Raw genomic sequence first — 18,920 nt, forward strand, 5'->3', positions numbered from 1 at the left:
CCTTCTGTGACAAGCGCACCTTGTCTGTGGCCCTGAGGGGTTTTTTGCTGGCTATTAAAATGGAGTTGGAAATTCATTTGCTGAGTGACCCAGGGATTTTAGTGAACTCGAGGGAAGTTGCAAAACTTGAGGAATAGCCACTCACATCCCAGTCTTCTGGATTCAGCATTAATTTGAACAATTTCCCACAGTGAGCATGAACAGCATTTGCTTGCTCGGTTTTCGGGATGCAGCAACCATTGCCTATGTCATTTCAGATCACGTTTTCGACTTTGCACCTATATTTTTTTTAACTTGTTCTGGACATTGTGGAAGAGAGGGTGAGCAAGCAGGGGGCATGGTCCAAATGGGTATGGCCGTAGGTAGATGAGGGCCTGTAGGGATAATTTAGGGAATTTTTTTTTTAAGGAGCAGAATCTCTGTGGTTGTCATTTGCAGAATCCCTCCCTGTGCCAAAACCAGCAAGGTTTGAAGATGGTTCATTTGAATGCCTGGCTAAGGAGCTGGTGCAGGAGGGAGAGGAGTTCAAGGATTATGGAGCTCTCTTCCAGGACAGGTGAAACATGTATAGGAAGGACAAGTTGTCATAGACCAGAGTGGCACCAATAACCCTTCAGGGAAGTTTGCTAGTTGGGAGGGTTTAAACTAGTATGGCAGGAGGCCAAGGACCAGAGCCGCAAGTGGCAGAAATGAGGGGAAGGTAGGAGTTAGATAAGTATGTCTGACAGGAAGGGCAGGTTTATGAAGTTAGTGAGACAGGTGGGGTTTATTTTTTTTTAATGTTGATACAGTATATGAAAATTTAATAGCTTTTTTATAGTATGGATGTAATGGGGCTAAAGGTCACATTCTTGGCCATACGTTCTTGAGAAAGAAGTTTTTTTTAAATTTTTTTATTTTTCACACCATAAACCACATTAACCATGATACATACTTTTTCCTTTTCAAATATATACAGTGCCATTTTCTCCCCCCCCCCTCCTCCCTTCCCACCCTCCCTACCTCCCCCCCCCCCCCCCCGTCCATTTAAAGTACAAAATCTAGGATACATTAAACCAGTCAAACAATGTTGTCATTCAATAAAAATAAACAAGAAATTCCACTAAGTCCATTCTTTTCATTTCCTTCTCCTTTCGTTAATTTAGGTAGTGAATGTCCCCGGTAGGTTTTCTCTATTGTGTTTCATTTAAGGCTCCCATATTTGTTCAAATATTTCAATATTATTTCTTAAACTATATGTTATTTTTTCTAATGGAATACATTTATTCATTTCTATATACCATTGTTGTATTTTCAAATTATCTTCCAATTTCCAGGTTGACATAATACATATTTTTGCTACGGCTAGAGCTATCTTAACAAATCTTTTTTGTGCACCATCCAAATCAAGTCCAAATTCTTTGTTTTTTATGTTACTTAGGAGGAAGATCTCTGGATTCTTTGGTATATTGTTGTGGGGTTTATTTCAATGCAAGTCTTATTATTAGGTTAGGGGAGCGTGCGTGTGTTTGTGTGCGTGTTTCTTTCTGTTCCATGTTCTGCCACTTTCACTTTGCACCATCATTGCTCCCTCAGTCCCCTTCCCTCTTTCCTCCTCCTCTTCAAACTTGTTTCTTTGCCAGTTTTTTTCCCTGTTCTGATTGAAGAGGTTGTCTCCTTGCCCTTTTCACAGAGGTTGCCTGCTCTGCTGAGTTGTTTCCAATGTTTTTATTGTTACCTTGAGCTATGAGGAGGATAATGTTGCTGAAACCATTGTGTTCTCTCCACAGCCCTCCCAGGGACCTGGATTCAAAGGCCTGCATTGCCATTGGAGAAAAGGTAAGCATACTTTGCTTCTATCGATGATCGCCAGGATCCCTGAATCCACCACCAAATAGTTATTTTGAACGCACTGTATCACAGCTGAAGTCTTTAAGCAGAGATGTTGTACAGTCCATTTCTTTTGGATTCTTGGCAAATAAATGTCCCACCGTATGGAATCCTTCAAATGAAGCACAATCCCAGGTGATGGCATAAGTTTGCTCACCTTCGGAAATTTAGAAGTAGAGCAGCGGCAGCAACGTGGTTTCAGGAAATGAGAAGCAATAAACCGCAGATGCTGTAAATCTGAAATAAAAATAAAACTCATCGGGAAGGGGAAACGGTCAGTGATTTTCAGGTTTGTGACCCCTTGTTAGAACTGGGAAAGAGAGAGATAAGTTGATTTGTCACAAAGTACCTTGCACGGCGAGAAGGGTTCTTCTCAACAAGGTTTTTTTTTGTACAAGGTGGGAAAATGTCTGTGATAGGGTGGGTTGGTAGCATAATGGGGGTAGTTACCAGCACGTTAAACTTTTTGGTCTGTGTCATGGGTTGTTAATGGTGGTAGAAATGCATGTGGGATGAGTTTTATACAGCATGGAACAGGCCTTTCGGCCCATTATGTCCTTGCTGTCCTGGTTTTCTACTTAAGCTAGTCCTATTTACCTGTGTTTGGTCCATATCCCTCTCAACTTTATCTGTTCATGTACCTGTCCAAATGTCTTTCAAACATTACCTGTCTTATCATTTGCTCTGGCACTTTGTTCCACATACAGCAAAATCCCCGTGATCTGGAAAAAGAATCATGAAAAGTAAATAAGTAAAAAAAAATCAAATCAAATTGGCACCCCCTCTAGTGGTCAGTTCGCCAATCATGCAGGGCACAATCTCAAGCAACCGGAAAATTCGATTGTCTGGCATCTTCCAATCCCCATAGGTGCTGGATACTAGGGGTTTTACTGTAGCAGTGAAAGTGAGTCTTGGACAAGACCTTAATAAAGATGAGTAAGGAGAGGAAACCCCAGAGGGTGAGTAGGAGAGGTGGAGATCCCACCAGAGAGTCAAGGAGAACTTCCTCAAGTTTGGCATTCATCGATGAGAAGTGGAAGTGAAGTCAACAGTAATTGTCTGCTGATTGTTCTCTGACGTCAGGGTTGCAGGCAGGGGTGCAGTGCAGCCGGAGCTCACAGGAGCTCCACTCTGGCACCTTGGGGTGGCTCCGGCACCTCCTTGTCACCTAAAAAATTAGCATTGCCACCTGGTTGAATATTGCTTTATTAGATTCAGGATTGGCTTACACTCTTAAGTCGGAACCGAGGTGGAATTGAGCAATGTTGCACTTCACAACTTGAGCTATCCTATCCACTCTGGTATCCATTAGGGTACAGGTATCACCTCCCCCCTTGAGAGAGTCTGAAGCTTCCACCAGGTTTACTCCCCTCCCTGTTGATGGGCATTCTTGATTGTTAGTGTACTGCAGGCTTGTGAACTTGGACCAGGTCTTTGCTTTGGTGGATTTTATCAAGGCAAAGCCCTTGTAATACTTGAACATTTGAGAACGAAGGCCTGTGAGGTAGAACAGCATTAGTTTGGAACTGACTGTTCGTGAGTGTGGAGTTGATTGTTAATCTTAATTCTTATTTTGATATATTTTTACTAACTGAGGGTATGAAGGGATCTGAAGCTTGGGTGGGTAAATGAAGTTCAGATGCAAATGAAGTTGCAGCTCAGGTGTGTGACAGAACGGACTCAAATGAGCTGAATATTCGTCTTATCTTCCTATATTGTGCTTGTAATGTCAGATCTAATTAAAAACTTGTTTAGTGCCTCACTTTGGAAATGAGACAGATTTCATTCACACACATCAGGCAGCACAGTGGCATCGTTAAAAGTCCCGATGCCTCTTCATATCAGAGACCCAACCCGGGTTCATTGTTAATCTGGGCTGTTGTCTCTTCAGAGCTTGCATCTTCACCCTTCAGTTTCCTACCATGTCTCAAAGATTGAGGAATTGGTAGGTTAATTGTATGTTTCCCCTGGAAACATTTGCTGGTAGTGATCCTGCCAATGACTGTGGATTTGTAGATAGCATTGGAATTGTGTCTGACCACAGTCATTGGTGTATAATGAGGAGAGCAGTGGGCTAAGCATGCATCCTTGGGACGCGCCTGTGTTGATCGTCATTGATGAGATGTTGTTTCTGATTCGTACTGACTGTGGTCTTCCAAAGAGAAAGTCAAGGATACAGTTGCAGACGGGGGTTAGTGCGGTGGGGGGAAACAGAAGCCCAGAGTTTGTAGCTTCTTGACCAGCACTGAGGGAATAACGGTATTGAAGACTGAGCTGTCCTCTCTGAAAGAGCAGCCATATGTATGAATTGCTGTTTTCGAGGTGATCTGTTGTGGACCGATTGTGACGATAGGCAAATTGCAGTGGGTCCAGATCTTTGCTTAGATACGTGTTAATTCTGGCCATGACCAGCCTTTCAAAGCATTTAATCACAGTAGAAGTTGGAGCTACTGGGCGATAGTCGTTAAGGTAGCTCTCTCTACTCTTCTTTATCACCGGGATTGATGCCCTTTTGAGGAACAGAGGAATCTGGGAATACAGATAAATAGTTCCCTGAAAGAGGTGTCACAGGTAGATAAGGTTGTAAAGAAAACTTTTGGCATATTGGCCTTTAAAAATCAAATTGTCAAGTATAGGAGTTGGGATGTTATGGTAAAGTTGTATGGCATTGGTGAGGTCAAATTGAGAGTATTTTATGCAGTTTTCATCATCTAACAATAGGAAAGATATGAATAAGATTGTAAGAGTACAGAAAATATTTTCTAGGATGTTGGACTTCAGGAATAGGGAAAGGTTAAACAGGTTAGTACTCTTTCCTGGAACATAGAAGAATGAGTGGAGATTTGATAGAGGCATTTAAAATTATGAGGGGTACAGACAGAGTAAATGTAGACAGACTTTTTTCACTGAGGGTGGACGAGATACAAACCAGAGGACATGGGTTAAGCGTGAAAAGGCAAAAGTTTAAATGGAACATCTTCACACAGAGAGTGATGAATGCGGGCTCAAAATGATCATTTAAGAAGAATGGGAGGACTATAGACTGGGTTCAGTACAGTGGGACCAGGCAGAACAGTAGTTTGGCACAGACCAGATGGGCCTGTTTCTCACCTGTAATTTCTATGGTCAAAGGATCACTGGAATGGAGGAAATTAAGATGACTAGATAGCTACAAAAATACTTCTAACCTTTGTAAATAATTTAATACCTCTAGAAGGTAAATTTGCCATGGTCTTGTCAGAGCTGGAATGTATTAGACTTGAAAGCTCGCAAGGAGTCAGGTGAAGCATCAAAGTTGGCCTCAGCACCCTGGACAGATAATATTCTCCTGCTGCACTTGTGCATGTTGAGTTAGGTCCAGAGCAGGTTCGGGGTTGATGCTTAAATGGTTGGAGGATTGGGCGGGGCAAATTCTTGGCTAACAGTGGTAACTCGTGAAGTGTGAGTGTTGCTGGCACGGCCAACCTTTAATGTCCAAATCCCGCAGCCCTTGGGAAGGGTGGTGGCACGCTGCTCTCTGCAGGCTGTGTGCCTATCACAGAGAGGCCAATAGAGAGCCAACCGCATTGCTGTGGGTCTGGATTGGTAGATCTTATTCTTGGTAAAAAGCCGTCTGAATCACCAGTGAAGATTTTTTAAATCATTATCATCCTGGTAATGTCATCTAGATCTCTTTTTGTTTAGACATACAGCGCAGTAACAGGCCCTTTCAGCCCATGAGCCTGTGCTGCCCAATTATACCCAATTGACCGACAACCCCCAGTGCGATTTTGAAGGTTGGGAGGAAACCGGAGTGCCCAGGATGAAATCCATGCAGACGCAGGGAGAACGTACAACCTCCTTACAGACAGCGTCAGATTCGAACCCCGGTCGCTGGGGCTGTAATAGCATTGTGCTAACTGCTACACTAACCGTGTTAAATTTATTTAACTCAATTTAAATTCCTCAGCTGCTTAGGTTGGATTTGAACTCAGCAGTCCAGAGCCTGGACTGATCACCAAGTGATCAGCACTGCACCGCTGCATCTAGTATCTTCCACGAAGCTCTATGGTATTTTTTTCCATTTGCAAATAAGGATCGCTGATTTTGTTCCAGTTGGCTGATTTAGTGCCTTCCGAGGGGTTGGCAAATTGGGTCTTGCCAAAAGCGATCTTTTTTTTTTGCAGAGGAGAAGGGTTCAGATGAGGGAACAATGTTCTCTCCACACACAGAAAGGGCAGGAATGTATCACTGGCACTTGAGATCATCTGGCCTTGGTGCTCATCAGTGAAGCACTGTGGCCTGAAGGGGGCAGTAGCATTCCATGAGTACACTGTCAGGTTGCTCATTGGACTCAGTCTGGAAAGATGCACAGTGTTGGAGCAGAATTCCAACCAAGAAATGTTGGCATGCAGCAAGAGGCATCCAGTACCAAGTCTGAAGAGTAATGCAGATGTTAAAACACTGCATCTTTACTAAGTATCCGCAGCATTTTAATATTGAAATTCCTCTTTTTATAAATAGTGATTCCATGCCAGATGCGAGCTGTAATATCGGGTGAGAGACAATGCTAACTTCTATTGAAATATTGAATGAGGGATGAATATTGGTATTACTTTGTGCTCGGCTAAAACCTTTATATTCCAGAAATTACTGGACCCAATCACAACTCTGGAAAGTCAAATTTTTTTCTCGGATGCCAATAATTCTATTTTATGCCATCGCGGGTATTAGACTCTGCCCCATCGAGGACATCTACAAGAGGTGATGTCTTAAGAAAGTAACCTTTATCCTCAAGGACCCCCCCACCACCCAGGCCATGCCCGCTTCACACTGCTACCACCAGGGAGGGAGGTACAGGAGCCTGAAGACGAGCACCCAGTGGCTCAAGGACAGCTTCTTCCCCTCTGCCATCAGATTTCTGAATGGACAATGAATTCAATTTTCAATTTAGAGATACAGCACGGTAACAGGCCCTTCTGGCCCATGAGCCTGTGCCAGAATTACACTCAATTAACCCCTGAGTGATTTGAAGGGTGGGTGGAAACCGGAGCACTGGGAGGAACCCCATGGAGACACGGGGAAAACGTACAAGTCCTTACAGTGCCGGATTCTGACCCAGATCGCTGGTGCTGTAACAGCGTGGTGCCAACTACCTCGCTGGCAGTGAACCACAGACTCTACCTGACTTGCTCTTAATTTTTGCTCGAATTGATTTATTTTTAAATGTAATTTTATAGCAATATTTGCACTGTAAAGCTGTTGCATTTTGTGACACATTCATGACAATAAATTCTGATTCAGAGATATTTAAAAATAAATCTTTGCTTTTTTTTTTGCCTTGACATGTTTGGGAACTCTGGTGGATTGTACTGAATCTGGGCTGCCGAGTTAGTAGGGCATATTTGACTGCTGGTCTTGTAAATGCGTAGAGCCAGATGTCGGGTAAGGAAGGGGAGAGCTGAACGGAACTAACTTCTAACCCTTGTGACCAAAAGTAAATTTGCTGCAGACTGCAGGGAAACTTGAATGATTGAAACGACTGCTAAGATTCCTTTGATCTTTTCAAAGAAGGACAAGCCACCATTTGTGCACAAATGCATTAGGAATGGGAGCAGGCTAATTAACCCCTCAAACATTTGACACGATTTAATAAATTTAACTTGTAAGCCAAGGTCCATGTTCCTGTCTATCCATGTTGCTCATCTCAAATCTATCTACCTTTGCCGTAACAATTTCAAGGACTCTGCTCTCATCACCCTTTGAGGTTGGGATTTCTGAAGGTACTCAACACTGGAGGAGACAAATTATTCTCTTTTTCAATATCTTAATTAACAGTCAAAAAGATACATTACACACTTCATCCAAGGTTCTCCACATTTTCAATCAAACAAATTATAGGTGGTCCCCGACCATAATGACAAAGGATTGGTTGCAACATTCAACAAATGAGGTCCGTGATGGCGACCTCAGGCTGTCAGGTGGGGAGCGGGGACCTTGGGCTGCCGGGGGGGAAACGGGGACTTTGGGCTGCTGGGGGGGGGGGGGGGGGGGAACGTGGACCTCAGGCTACTGCGCGGAACGGGGACCTCAGGATGCTGCGGGGAACGAGGACTTGGGGCTGCCACCGGTATCGCGGACCACTATATTCAGTATTTTTAATATAAAATATGTACTTGTAAAGTAGTTTTAATAAAGATTTTTAAAAAAAGTTTTGGTTGTATGTGCAGGTGGATGTAACTCAGGTAGGTCAGAAATTGAGGACTACCTGTACGTTGTATTAATATTATAATTTTATTATATATCTATCTATTTATTTATTTATTTAAAATCTAAACCCACTACCAAGAAAGAAGTTGTTTGGCAAAAAAAAGGACAAATTCTTATAATTGATAGAACAATACAGCACAGTGCAGGCCCTTCGGCCCTTGTGCTGACCCATATATCCCTTCCTTTAAAAAAAGTACTAAACCCTCCCTACTTCCTAACCCTCTATTTTTCTTTCATCCATGTGCCTGTCTAAGAGTCTCTTAAATGCCCCCATTGTTTCAGCCTCCACCATCATCCCTGTCAAGGCATTCCAGGCACCCACAACTTCTCTTGTGTAAAAAAAAAACTTTAACCCTGATGTCTCCTCTAAACTTCCCTCCCTTAACTTTGTACACACATCCTCTGGTGTTTGCTGATCCTGCCCTGGAAAACAGGGGCTGGCTGTCCACCCTATCTATGTCACTCATAATCTTGTAGACCTCTATCAGGTGTCTTCTCATCCTTAATTTACCTCATTAGGCAACACTTTTACCTTCATATCAAATAAAGATTATGAAAGTAATTCAAAAAGGGTCCCCACAGTGTGAAAATTTAGATTCAAATCAGAAGTTGAGCCTTTAATCTTCTCCAAGTTTAAACATGACAGATGTCATGTAGCCATTGAGCATGAATAGGTGGAACAGTGTCCTTCCATCTGAACAACACTGCCCATCTAGCCATACGAGAAATAAAAGCTAATACATGCAGAATCAGATGCCGTTAAAGTTATGCCATTATCTCCAACAATACAGATTAAAACAGTTAAGGGGTTAGGTTTAAAATTAACTTTAAAAAGTGCAGAGAAAGTTTAAGGAGACAAATTGTCAACTGTCTTAAAAGGGTGACCCCTTATTTCTAAACAGTGATCTCTGTTTCTAGACTCTCTCATCCTCTCCATTTCCACCCTGTTGTGACAGCTGAAGAAGATCTCCCAACTTTGTTTCTTGCCAGAAAGCAGCAATGTTGAGTGAGCTTTCCTAATTACTTGCTGTATCTGCCCACGAGCCTTTTGTGAGCCATGGCTAGTGTAGCGGTGAGTGTGGCTTGTTACAGCATCAGCAAGCTGGGTTCGAATGCAGCACTGTCTATAAGGAGTTTGCTCAATCTCCCTATGTCTGCATGGGTTTTCTCTGGGGGCGCCGATTTCCTCCCACCCTCTAATGTTAGAGGTTGTAGGTTAATTGGGAGGAATGAGTTTAAGTGGCTGGAGTCAGCCTCTACCATGATGTAAATAAAATCAAAATGGGTTACCCAAGACCTCATTCATTGAACCTCAGATGTGCCTTCAGGTGTGCTTTTTGCAGTATTAAGCTGTAGTGGCTTCCTTGATGCAGATTATATTCCCCACCACTTCTCCAGGAAGAACTCTATCTTTAAAAATGCACTGTGTTGCCTGACTGAGAGCAATCGGCTTTGCTGTAGATGTACCTCAACCCCTAGAAGTCCATTGTCTGTGTTCCCACCTCTTTTTTAATGACCGGTGAGCACCTCCTGGGATAATGTTAATTTGTCATGTTGTTCTTGGTACAGGGTTCTTCTGCGAGCAGGGTATTTTAAAATTTAATTTAGACATAGAGTACAGTAACAGGCCCTACTAGCTCATGAACCTGCACTGCCCAAATACACCCATGTGACCAATTTTTTGACTAACACCATATGTCTGGATTGTGAAAGGAAGCCTGAGCACTGCTTTCTCTAACTTCACATGGCTATGTATAAGATCACAGGGTAGAGGATTGTAATGAAAAGAGGGGAGCATGAGAGCACTATTGAGGGGCTTATTGCTGTGGAAAATAAACTAAGCCCAACGGTGCATGCTTTCACCCTCTTGAGCCTTCTCCCTGATGGGAGGCGGGAGAAGAGAACATTTCCAAGGTGTGATGGGTCCTTCAGTGGTAGTTTATTTCAGACAGACCTCTTCCGACCTGCATTGTTCACCTGTGGACCCATTAACTGGAGATCATTATGTTCGGGCTTTTTTTTTCCGCAGAACTTCGAGGTGAAGGCTGATGACTTGGAGCCACTGTCTGAGCTAGGCCGCGGTGCGTATGGCGTGGTGGAGAAGATGCGGCACACGCCCAGCGACACACTGATGGCTGTCAAGGTAAGGTTAGTTTGCTGAATGTGCGGTTCAGTTCAGGGGAAGGAGGCCAGGGGCCTTTGACCGCGACGCAATGTTGTGACTTGAGTTGGTGGTCAGTTGGCCGGATGCTCTTTCACTGGGCCTGGTTCTCCCTGTGCTCTAGGGTGAACACTGAGCTCCCTCCGTGTGGAGGACCAGTGTGTGGATATAAGCACCCTGACCATCGCTTCTCCATTCCTGGAGTCAGTAACTGGATCGACTCCATGAAATAAATCCCATACCAATTGCGCATGGTTAGCGTAGCAGTTAATACAATGCTGCTGCTTTTGAGACAGGGGTTTGAGTCCAGAGTTGCATGTAAGGAGTCTGTATGTTTTTTCTGTGTCGGCGTGGGTTTTCCCTGGGGGCTCCGGTTTCCTTCCACTGTTCAAAAAATGTACTGGAGGTTGTAGGTCAATTGGGTGTAATTGGTTGGCTTCAGCTCGTGGGCCAAAAGGGCCTGATACCATGCTACGTGTCTCAATTTAAATTTATCTCAGTACCATCTTCCACCAAATCTAAAACCATGACTCGAGTTACCACATTTGGAATTCAGATCTTCCAGATTAAAATTTGGAAGCAAGTCTGCTGAGAAGCAGTTAAAGGCAGAGGAGATGGCGGGGGAGGTGTGTGTTGTGGGGAGGGGGAAGCTTCTGATTTAGATTTGATCGAGATTTACCAGACTATGAGAGATGTAGACAGAGTGGATGCAAAGAGTCTTTTTCCACTTAGATGGGAGAGATAAATGCGAGAGGTGGTAGTTTTCAGAGGGAAGGAGAAAGGTTTAGGGGGAAGATAAGGGGAAAGTTCTTCACTTCGAGAGTGATGGGGAGTGTGGAGTGAGTCGGCATCTGGTGTGGTGAAACCAGATCTTGAGCATTAAGAATTAAATGGATGGGGAAGGCCTGGAGGGTTATGGAATTGGGGTAGGTCAATGGGACTAGTGAAATGGTGGTCAGAACAGACTAGAAGTGCCGAATGGCCTGTTTTTTGTGTTGTAGCATTCTATAGTTCTATTTCAATGCTAGCTGGCAGTCTGCACAATTTGGAACACTGTACTGGATGCAATGCGTGAATGGGATATTAAATGACGATAACTGTTTTTAGAGGCTGACTGCTTTAGTCGGAACCTTGTGCAGCAGAACTTTGTCCCTGGCTACAGTTTGTTAAGACATGATACAGTAGCAGCTGAATTTCATTTGGCGAGCTTAAATTTGTAAAATTTAGACATACAGCACGGTTATAGGCCATTTCAACCCACAAGTCCATGCTGCCTAATTTGCAGCCAATTAACCTACAGCCCCAGTATATTTTGAACGGTGGGAGGAAACCATGTCCTCTGTTACAGCCCCAGTATGTTTTGAACGATGGAAGGAAACCATGTCCTCTGTTTGTTGATGGCTCCCTGCTGCTGCTTCTCCACTCTGCAAATCATCTCTTGACTCCTGTACATTGAACTGCATCTAATTTGCTGCTTTGCTGCAATCCAGAACCAATGACCTGTGTGCACTTCGCATCTGGCCCCTCGGCTTCCTTCAGGAGATTGGTTGATGGAAATAACCTGTCCCTACTCATTTGAATGCAGGGTAATTTTTTTTTTACACAGAGAGGTGCGTGAAAAGTCTGCCAGATATAGTGGTGGAAGAAAATACGATAGAAGTCTTTAAGTGGCTTCCAGATAGATGGATAGTGGAGATATGTGTCACATGCAAAAGATTTTGATTAATCTGGCATCAGGTTGACACACGTCAAGGGCCAAAGTGCTTTTTTCTGTGCTTTGCTCTTCTGTGTTTTAATGGGATAGTGACATATATTGAGCAAAATTCTAGGCAGCTTTCTTTATTTTTCTTTAATGCAATAGCACAGTACAGAACAGGCCCTTCAGCCCAACTCATCTATGCTCTCCAAGTTGGTTATGTGAGTGAGTCCCATTTGCTTGCATTTGAACCTTCAAAGCCCTTTGCATTCACATCTCTTCAGATGTCTTTTGAGCATTATAAGGGTTACAGCGCAGGCAGATTTGGAGTTTACTTGACTCTCTGTTGATGTTTTTGACCTATTTCTGTGGCTTAAGAAATTGTTGATGAAATGTATTATTTAAAAAAAATATGGCCTTTTGAACCAGTCATAAATATACCGTATATGCCAATGTATAAGGTGACTGGGTGTATACAATGACCCCAGAAGTTCCACATAAAAAAGTAAGTTTTGAGCTATACACGCTGTATAAGGCTACCCCAAGTCTGTTACCACTGAGAGCTTACTGCACTGATAGTCCTTTATCAACCATCCCACCAACCTGTGGAGTGATGCTGTTAAGCAACACAGTCTTGGGATATTTAAAATTTAGCCAATTCATTTCAAGTAATGGCAAAATACTGTCAATTGCCCACCATAATATACATCAAAAATACCCATCTGGTGTAACTAGCGATGTCACTTAGGTGTTAGTTCTTTTACACGAACGAACATGGTGTCGAGCATAATCTTACCATTTAGTTGCTTCAAATTACCCAATGAAGGTTTAAATTTTATTAAAATTTTTTAATAAAATTATGACTACTTAGGACATCATATATTAAAATCCTTCAAAAGGCACAATTTGAGCCTTTCCAAGAAACCCGGTCAGTGGTTGCAAACGGCGACCATTGGTTTTGTTTGCTGTGCAATTTAAGGTGTGTAATACAGGTTTAAAATACATATTTATTGTTTTAATATAACATTACTATTAATACTGCATCCCAAACGCAAGTTTCAGTTGAAAAATATTTAATGGTAGGACCGTGGGAGTTATGCGAGTGTTTTATGCTGTTCTTCATCGCCATAGGCAGCACGGTTGGTGTAAGGACGGCCTCCTGTTACAGCGCCAGCAGTCAGGACTGAACCTGGATTTGAATCTTGTGCTGTCTTTAAGGAGTTTGTATGTTCTCCCCGTGTCTGCGTGGGTTTTATCCGGGGGCTCCGGTTTCCTCCCACACTTTAAAAATACACTGGGGTGTAGGTAAATTTGATGTAAAATGGGTGGCACGGACTCATAAGGCTGAATTAGCCTATTACAGTACTGTATGTCTAATTTACTTTAAAAAATGGGGAACTCTCTAAACCACAGGATAATAAGGTTCAGATTTTATACTTGGTGTATAAGACAACCCCTGGTTTTGGGGTGACATTTTTAAGGTTCAAGTTCTATGCTGGCATATATGGTGACTTATAATGTTACCAAATGAACAATTAAATACAGTTTAATTGCCTTTGTGCACCAGGGTGCTGGCAAAAGACAGTCTGGACGAAGAACCTCAGGATACATTTCCTGTGGCTGTGTTGGTGTTCGTAAAGCGCTCCCATTGGGAAGATTCGGGAGAGGAGCAGAAGTGTGGATGACCCTTTGTAGTTGGTTGAGATGGGTGGAGATTCAGGCTGGGCCTCTTTGTTTAGTTCAGGTGTTCTGTGTGTCGGAGAGTGGACATCCGGTAAGAGACCAGAGAAGTGTGATCCAGGAAAGTCATACGCTGCCAAACCAAGACTACCCATAAATTGGAGGAACAACATCTAGTATTCCGTCTGGGCACTCTTCAATCAGACCTCCAGTTTCTATTTAAACCTCTCTCCTAAGTCTCTCTCTTTCCGTATCCTCTGTCTCCTTTCCTCCATTCCATTCCCTCTCCTACTTTCTCTTCTACCCTCCCATCTGTATCTAGCTACAACCTCTTATCTGTTAGTCTGTATTCCTCCCCCTACCCCTTACTTTGTCCTCTTTTTTCCTCCCCACCTTTTTATTCAGGTACCTGGCTGGCTCATACCTTGATGAAGGGCTCAGGCCACTTACTTCCTTTCGATGCTGCAGGGCCTGCTGAGTTTCACCAGCATTTTTGTGTGTTGCATGCAACATATGGTGGCCGTTTGATTGGATGTTCAACATACATTGTGTTAAGGATGACTTTTTGCTCCTCTGTTTGTGTGGTGATACCTTCTAGCCAAGAAATCTTCCTGCAGCGTCAGTGGCATGACTAGTCTCTCCTTCCGAAATCTGAAAATGATGGCGAGGAAATGCATTGCCAGCCCATTACCCTTAATTCAATCATATTACACAAAGTGCAATGCCAGCAGGACTTTGATTCCAGCAAAATACAGTTTAAGATAATGAAACAATTAGATAATTGAATTGCAAGAGCAAAGAACTGGGCTTGTTTAGTGAAGAAAACCCCTCTCAGCTCTTTTGCATGGGGCTTCCAACAATTACATCTTCCATTTATGTAGTACCCTTAATACAGCAAAAATTTCCATGGACAATTCACAAGAATTCCATCCAAAAATTGACTCCAAGCCACATTAATGTATCTTGGCCTAAACGGCCCAGAGCACGGTGAACGAGAGATCTTTTGAGCCCTCTTTTATGAGAGGTTGGAGATGCAGAAGAGGCAGTTTATGGGAGAGGTGGGAAATTCAAGAGCAGGAGGTCTTTGCAACTGCCTTGTTGTCAGTTATTATATCCAACCTCCATGCAGGCAGCAGCTTACAAACGAAATTATCAGCATGTACCTTTATGAGGAAGACATTTGTCCTCATTGGCATGGTACATAATGTGCTGTGGAGTTCGTGTTGTGTTCCGTGGTAAGATGTATTTCAGAGACACCTGTTTGGCAAATGAATGTGAGCTGACTGCTCTTTTAGCCCCCAATGATGTGTAGAGATCGCCATGAAGCTTTGACCTGACCAGGTCATGAGCAAATCGATGCTCTCTGATAGGGAAATAAGTTGATTGTTGTTTGCCAGCCTGCACTTCATTCCAGACGCACTTTATTGGCCTTTTCTGTTCCACTGTATTTTTCATCTAATGTTCTTGCTTTCTGTGGTGATCACAAGACTAATTTTTCACATTCCATTACACAAATTTGTCTGAAAAGAGGCAGCTCATAAAAGTGTTATTTATAGCAGGCAGAGGCGATTCAATAAACAACCATCTTAATTACAAATAAGGACAAGCTGGAGACTGAATTTCTAATTTAAGTTAACTGGTCTATGTGGAAATTATGTCAGTTGGGCACTTGCATAGCTAATTATTCTGATAGCGTTTGACTTAAGGGCCTGTATAAACCCTTAGAAAATGGGGGAAAGAGTGTCTTTCTTGAATTTGGGATACTTTTTGAGGTTCAGGAACAGTTGCTGCCCTTCTACTATCAGACTCATAAACAACAGACTCAATCGTTAAGGACTTTTTAAAAAATATTTTAATTTTCATAGACTCATCAAACAAACATAATCTTTTCAACATTCATGTAACCTACAAAGTCTGTATTTATCCCCCACCAACCTTGTACAACTGAACGTGGTCAATTAAATTGCATCGATAACAAAGCGAAAAACACCCCATAAAATTCACCCCCTCCTCTTTTACTTCTGCCAGTTTATGTCCCCCCCTGGCACCAATAGCCAAGCTATTGGCACCAATCCCCCGCCGTTTTGAGACGTGCCCAGTGCACCCATCTACCACTTGTACCTTCCTCCTCGTTTGAGGACTCTGCATATGATTTATTACATACATTTTTTTCCCGTATTTCACCGTTAAGTTTGTTTACATTTCTCTCTTTTTCTCGAGTACAGTGTACAGCTACCGCTAAGTAGAAATTCTGCCTGGTCCGCAGGAAAAAGAATCTCAGGGTTGTGTGAAATGCCACGGTCAATAAATTTGAACTTTTGAACTGAATTTTGTACAGTGATTAGGATTCGTCCAGAAACAGCCCAAGTTTCCTCTGCTTGCAAAGTACTTAAAGTTTCTTTGATCAGCTTGTTCTTGTGCAATAATGAAGCATTTGCAAATGTAAAAACAACTGAATTATAAAATGAAAAATACAGGAAATGCCCAGCAATTCAAGCAGCATCTACAGAGAGAGAAAAGCAGGAGTCAACATTTAGTCAAAGGCTCTTGCTCTCTCCATTTGAGACACCTTTTAATATCCACTTTCTTTGATCAAGCATTTTGTTTCTTGTCTGTAAATAATCTTGCAGGTGTAATGGCATCAGATTTTGTGCCTGTTAATTGCTTTTATCCTCTTTTTGTCAAGGCTGTACAATTTTTGTTTCACACAAGCAATAGTGCTTCCATTTATTGTTAACTGTCATGTAGGTTGGATATTGGCTTTAATTTGCAATTTACAGATCAAAAGGATTTATAACTTTAAATTATTACAAAATGTTAGTTGCAACTTGTGTGTCAAAATGTGGTTCTACTAAGACACAGACCTCTTTGCACAAAAGAATGCTGAATGCAGGATTAATTTATTTTTTACCCATTAATTGGCAATTTCCATGAGGTCTATATGGTCATTGGTACTTTGCCAAGTTTTCCTCAGGTCACCATTTTTTCCACAGACAAAGGTCGATCAACGTATGGGGACATAAATTTTAACAATAAAAAGCCTTCAGATAAATGTAATCGGGGGTGGGGGGGTGGCAAAGGAGGGAGGCGATGGGAACGACCCTCGCTCATTAGCTACCAGCCGTCCCAGGTTGATCCGCCACTGTGATTCCCAGCATTTCGTCTGATGAGGTGGCGGTGGAACCGGCCTGTCCCTGACCCACGAGTGAATGGGGCCCCAGGCAGTGGAACATTGCGGAGTGTGGCCGCCAGTTCCCAGGTGTAGACTTGGAGACCTGTCTGGATTTAAAAAAAAATTAATAAAAAAAAGAAAAGAAAAAAAAAAGAACGCCTGGACTGCAGGATTTGAACTGATTTGAAATTGTGGTTATGCATCAGAGGAGAAGGATAAAATGGGATTGCTCAAAAAGGAACATTTCATGCAAACTTAACACCAAGTCGAAGAAGGTCCAATTCAGCATTCTTTTCTGCAAATAAATCTGCATCTTAATAGCATCACGTTTTGACACATGAGTTCCAACTAATGTCTTGTAATAATTTTAAGTTATAAATCCTTTGGATCTGTATTAAAGCCAATATCCAACCTATAATAATAACCATCAATGATCCCTATATGGTTTTTTCAGATTTCTGTATTTTGACCCCCATCCCACCCCCCCAGAAAAAAAATTGGGGGAATGTGTCTGTAAAATCTTAAAAATCAAATAATTGAAATGTGGAAACAAATAGATTGGGGCTCCAGGATCTGCACATTTTCGGCTAATTTTATTCAGATTTGTTCCAAGTGGCATCGTTTCTGATCTGGGCGAGGGGAAAGATTCCAGCAGCTTCTAACAAGCCCCTCATTCTAAGTCTTTCTTTACTCCTGTATGGCAGCAGTGGCCATTGATGGTTCGTGCTCTCAGTCTCTGCCCTGGAGCCAATCACTGCAATTTTACTGGCTGCACAATTTGCTCCACATTCTTCTGTAAAATTGTGCCAGTCACAGTCACAAAGTCACATTACTTAATCTGTTAATGGCCGGCATATTTGAATTTGATTTATGTAAAGGTGGAGCTAATTGAATATAGAGAGCCCTTGTACTAAGATGCAAGAAAGCCTGAAGAATCAATCGTTGATGTTCTGTGGAAATAGTATCAATTGTGGCACTTCAAAGCTGAAGGTGGATTTAAGTGGGATTGGACCCAAAAATATGGATATAGGGTCTCTGATGTGCAGTTATCACACATACACAAATTAGTTGGATGGCAAGAAGCTCGGCCATTCAGTAAGGCTGGTCTAAATACATAGCTAATAATGGACAACAAAGACTTTACTTTCTGAACACTTTTGGGTGCATTTTGTGGCTACTGATCACAAAAATCACCATATAATGTTCCTATCATGTACCATTTTTTTTAGATATAACCTATTTTGTGATTTTCTGTCCTATTCATTAAATTAAGTCTATCAAAAACATATGGGGAGGGGTGGGTTGTAGGTTAAATGGGTGTAATTGAATGGCATGGGCTCATGGGCCAAAATGGCCCGTTACCGTGCTATATGTATATTGCCCACAAAGCAAGCTGTTTTGGTCAGTCCAAGCATGCCTGGACAAGCTTTCAGTACAGGTGCTGTGCAGATGTTGTTTTAGGTCTGGGCATGCATAGTCAGGATAGATGCAGACAGGCTATAAAAGCAACTCACATATACTGATGCTGTGTATTACATTGAAACAGATTGAACACCTGTTGATGCACATGTTCTTCAGGCAATAGGATAGTGAGTGTACTTGACAATAGGATTTACTGTCTTCAGGAAGATTCAACACAGTAGAAATGTCTTGTCAATGTCACAACAGCTGTGAGACATTCTGTTACATTTTTGGCGAGTATACGCTTAATGCTAAAATGTTTCTCCAACTTCTTATGTGATACAGCAAATCTGAAATTATCTTTGTGTAGCTTGAAGTTGTCTATCATAATCCCCCAATTTTTTTTTCAGAAAGTCAACTTTTTGAAATAAATTGTTGTCCAGTGACTGAATAACAGGAAGGGAGTTGATATGTCAGTGGCAAGTCCCTTTAAAAGCATATGAAGCCTTGCATTTGGTGACTGTATAATGCTGATTGGTTAACATATGCCCAACATGACATGAACCAATTGGACAATTTTCTGGATGGCCTATTGGGCAGAGTTTGCAGTTGCAAACGTCAGAGGGAGAGTTGACCGCAGGAACAGCGGGGATCCGGGCATTTCTTGGGAGAATTGCTTATGCACCTCCTAC

At 42.3% G+C, this 18,920-nt stretch overlaps 1 protein-coding gene across 1 annotated transcript in view; it reads left to right on the top strand.

The window, feature by feature from the left end:
- LOC138756628 (dual specificity mitogen-activated protein kinase kinase 6) overlaps window positions 1-18,920 on the top strand; it is a 93,718-nt gene that overhangs the window by 38,415 nt on the left and 36,383 nt on the right. Inside the window, exons 3-4 of the mRNA XM_069923033.1 lie at window positions 1,770-1,818; window positions 10,148-10,261. Coding sequence (XP_069779134.1) covers window positions 1,770-1,818; window positions 10,148-10,261 — 163 coding nt within the window. The remainder of the gene's footprint in view (window positions 1-1,769; window positions 1,819-10,147; window positions 10,262-18,920) is intronic.

The sequence above is a fragment of the Narcine bancroftii genome, chromosome 3 (genome assembly GCF_036971445.1).
Source record: "Narcine bancroftii isolate sNarBan1 chromosome 3, sNarBan1.hap1, whole genome shotgun sequence".
Taxonomy (NCBI): domain Eukaryota; kingdom Metazoa; phylum Chordata; class Chondrichthyes; order Torpediniformes; family Narcinidae; genus Narcine; species Narcine bancroftii.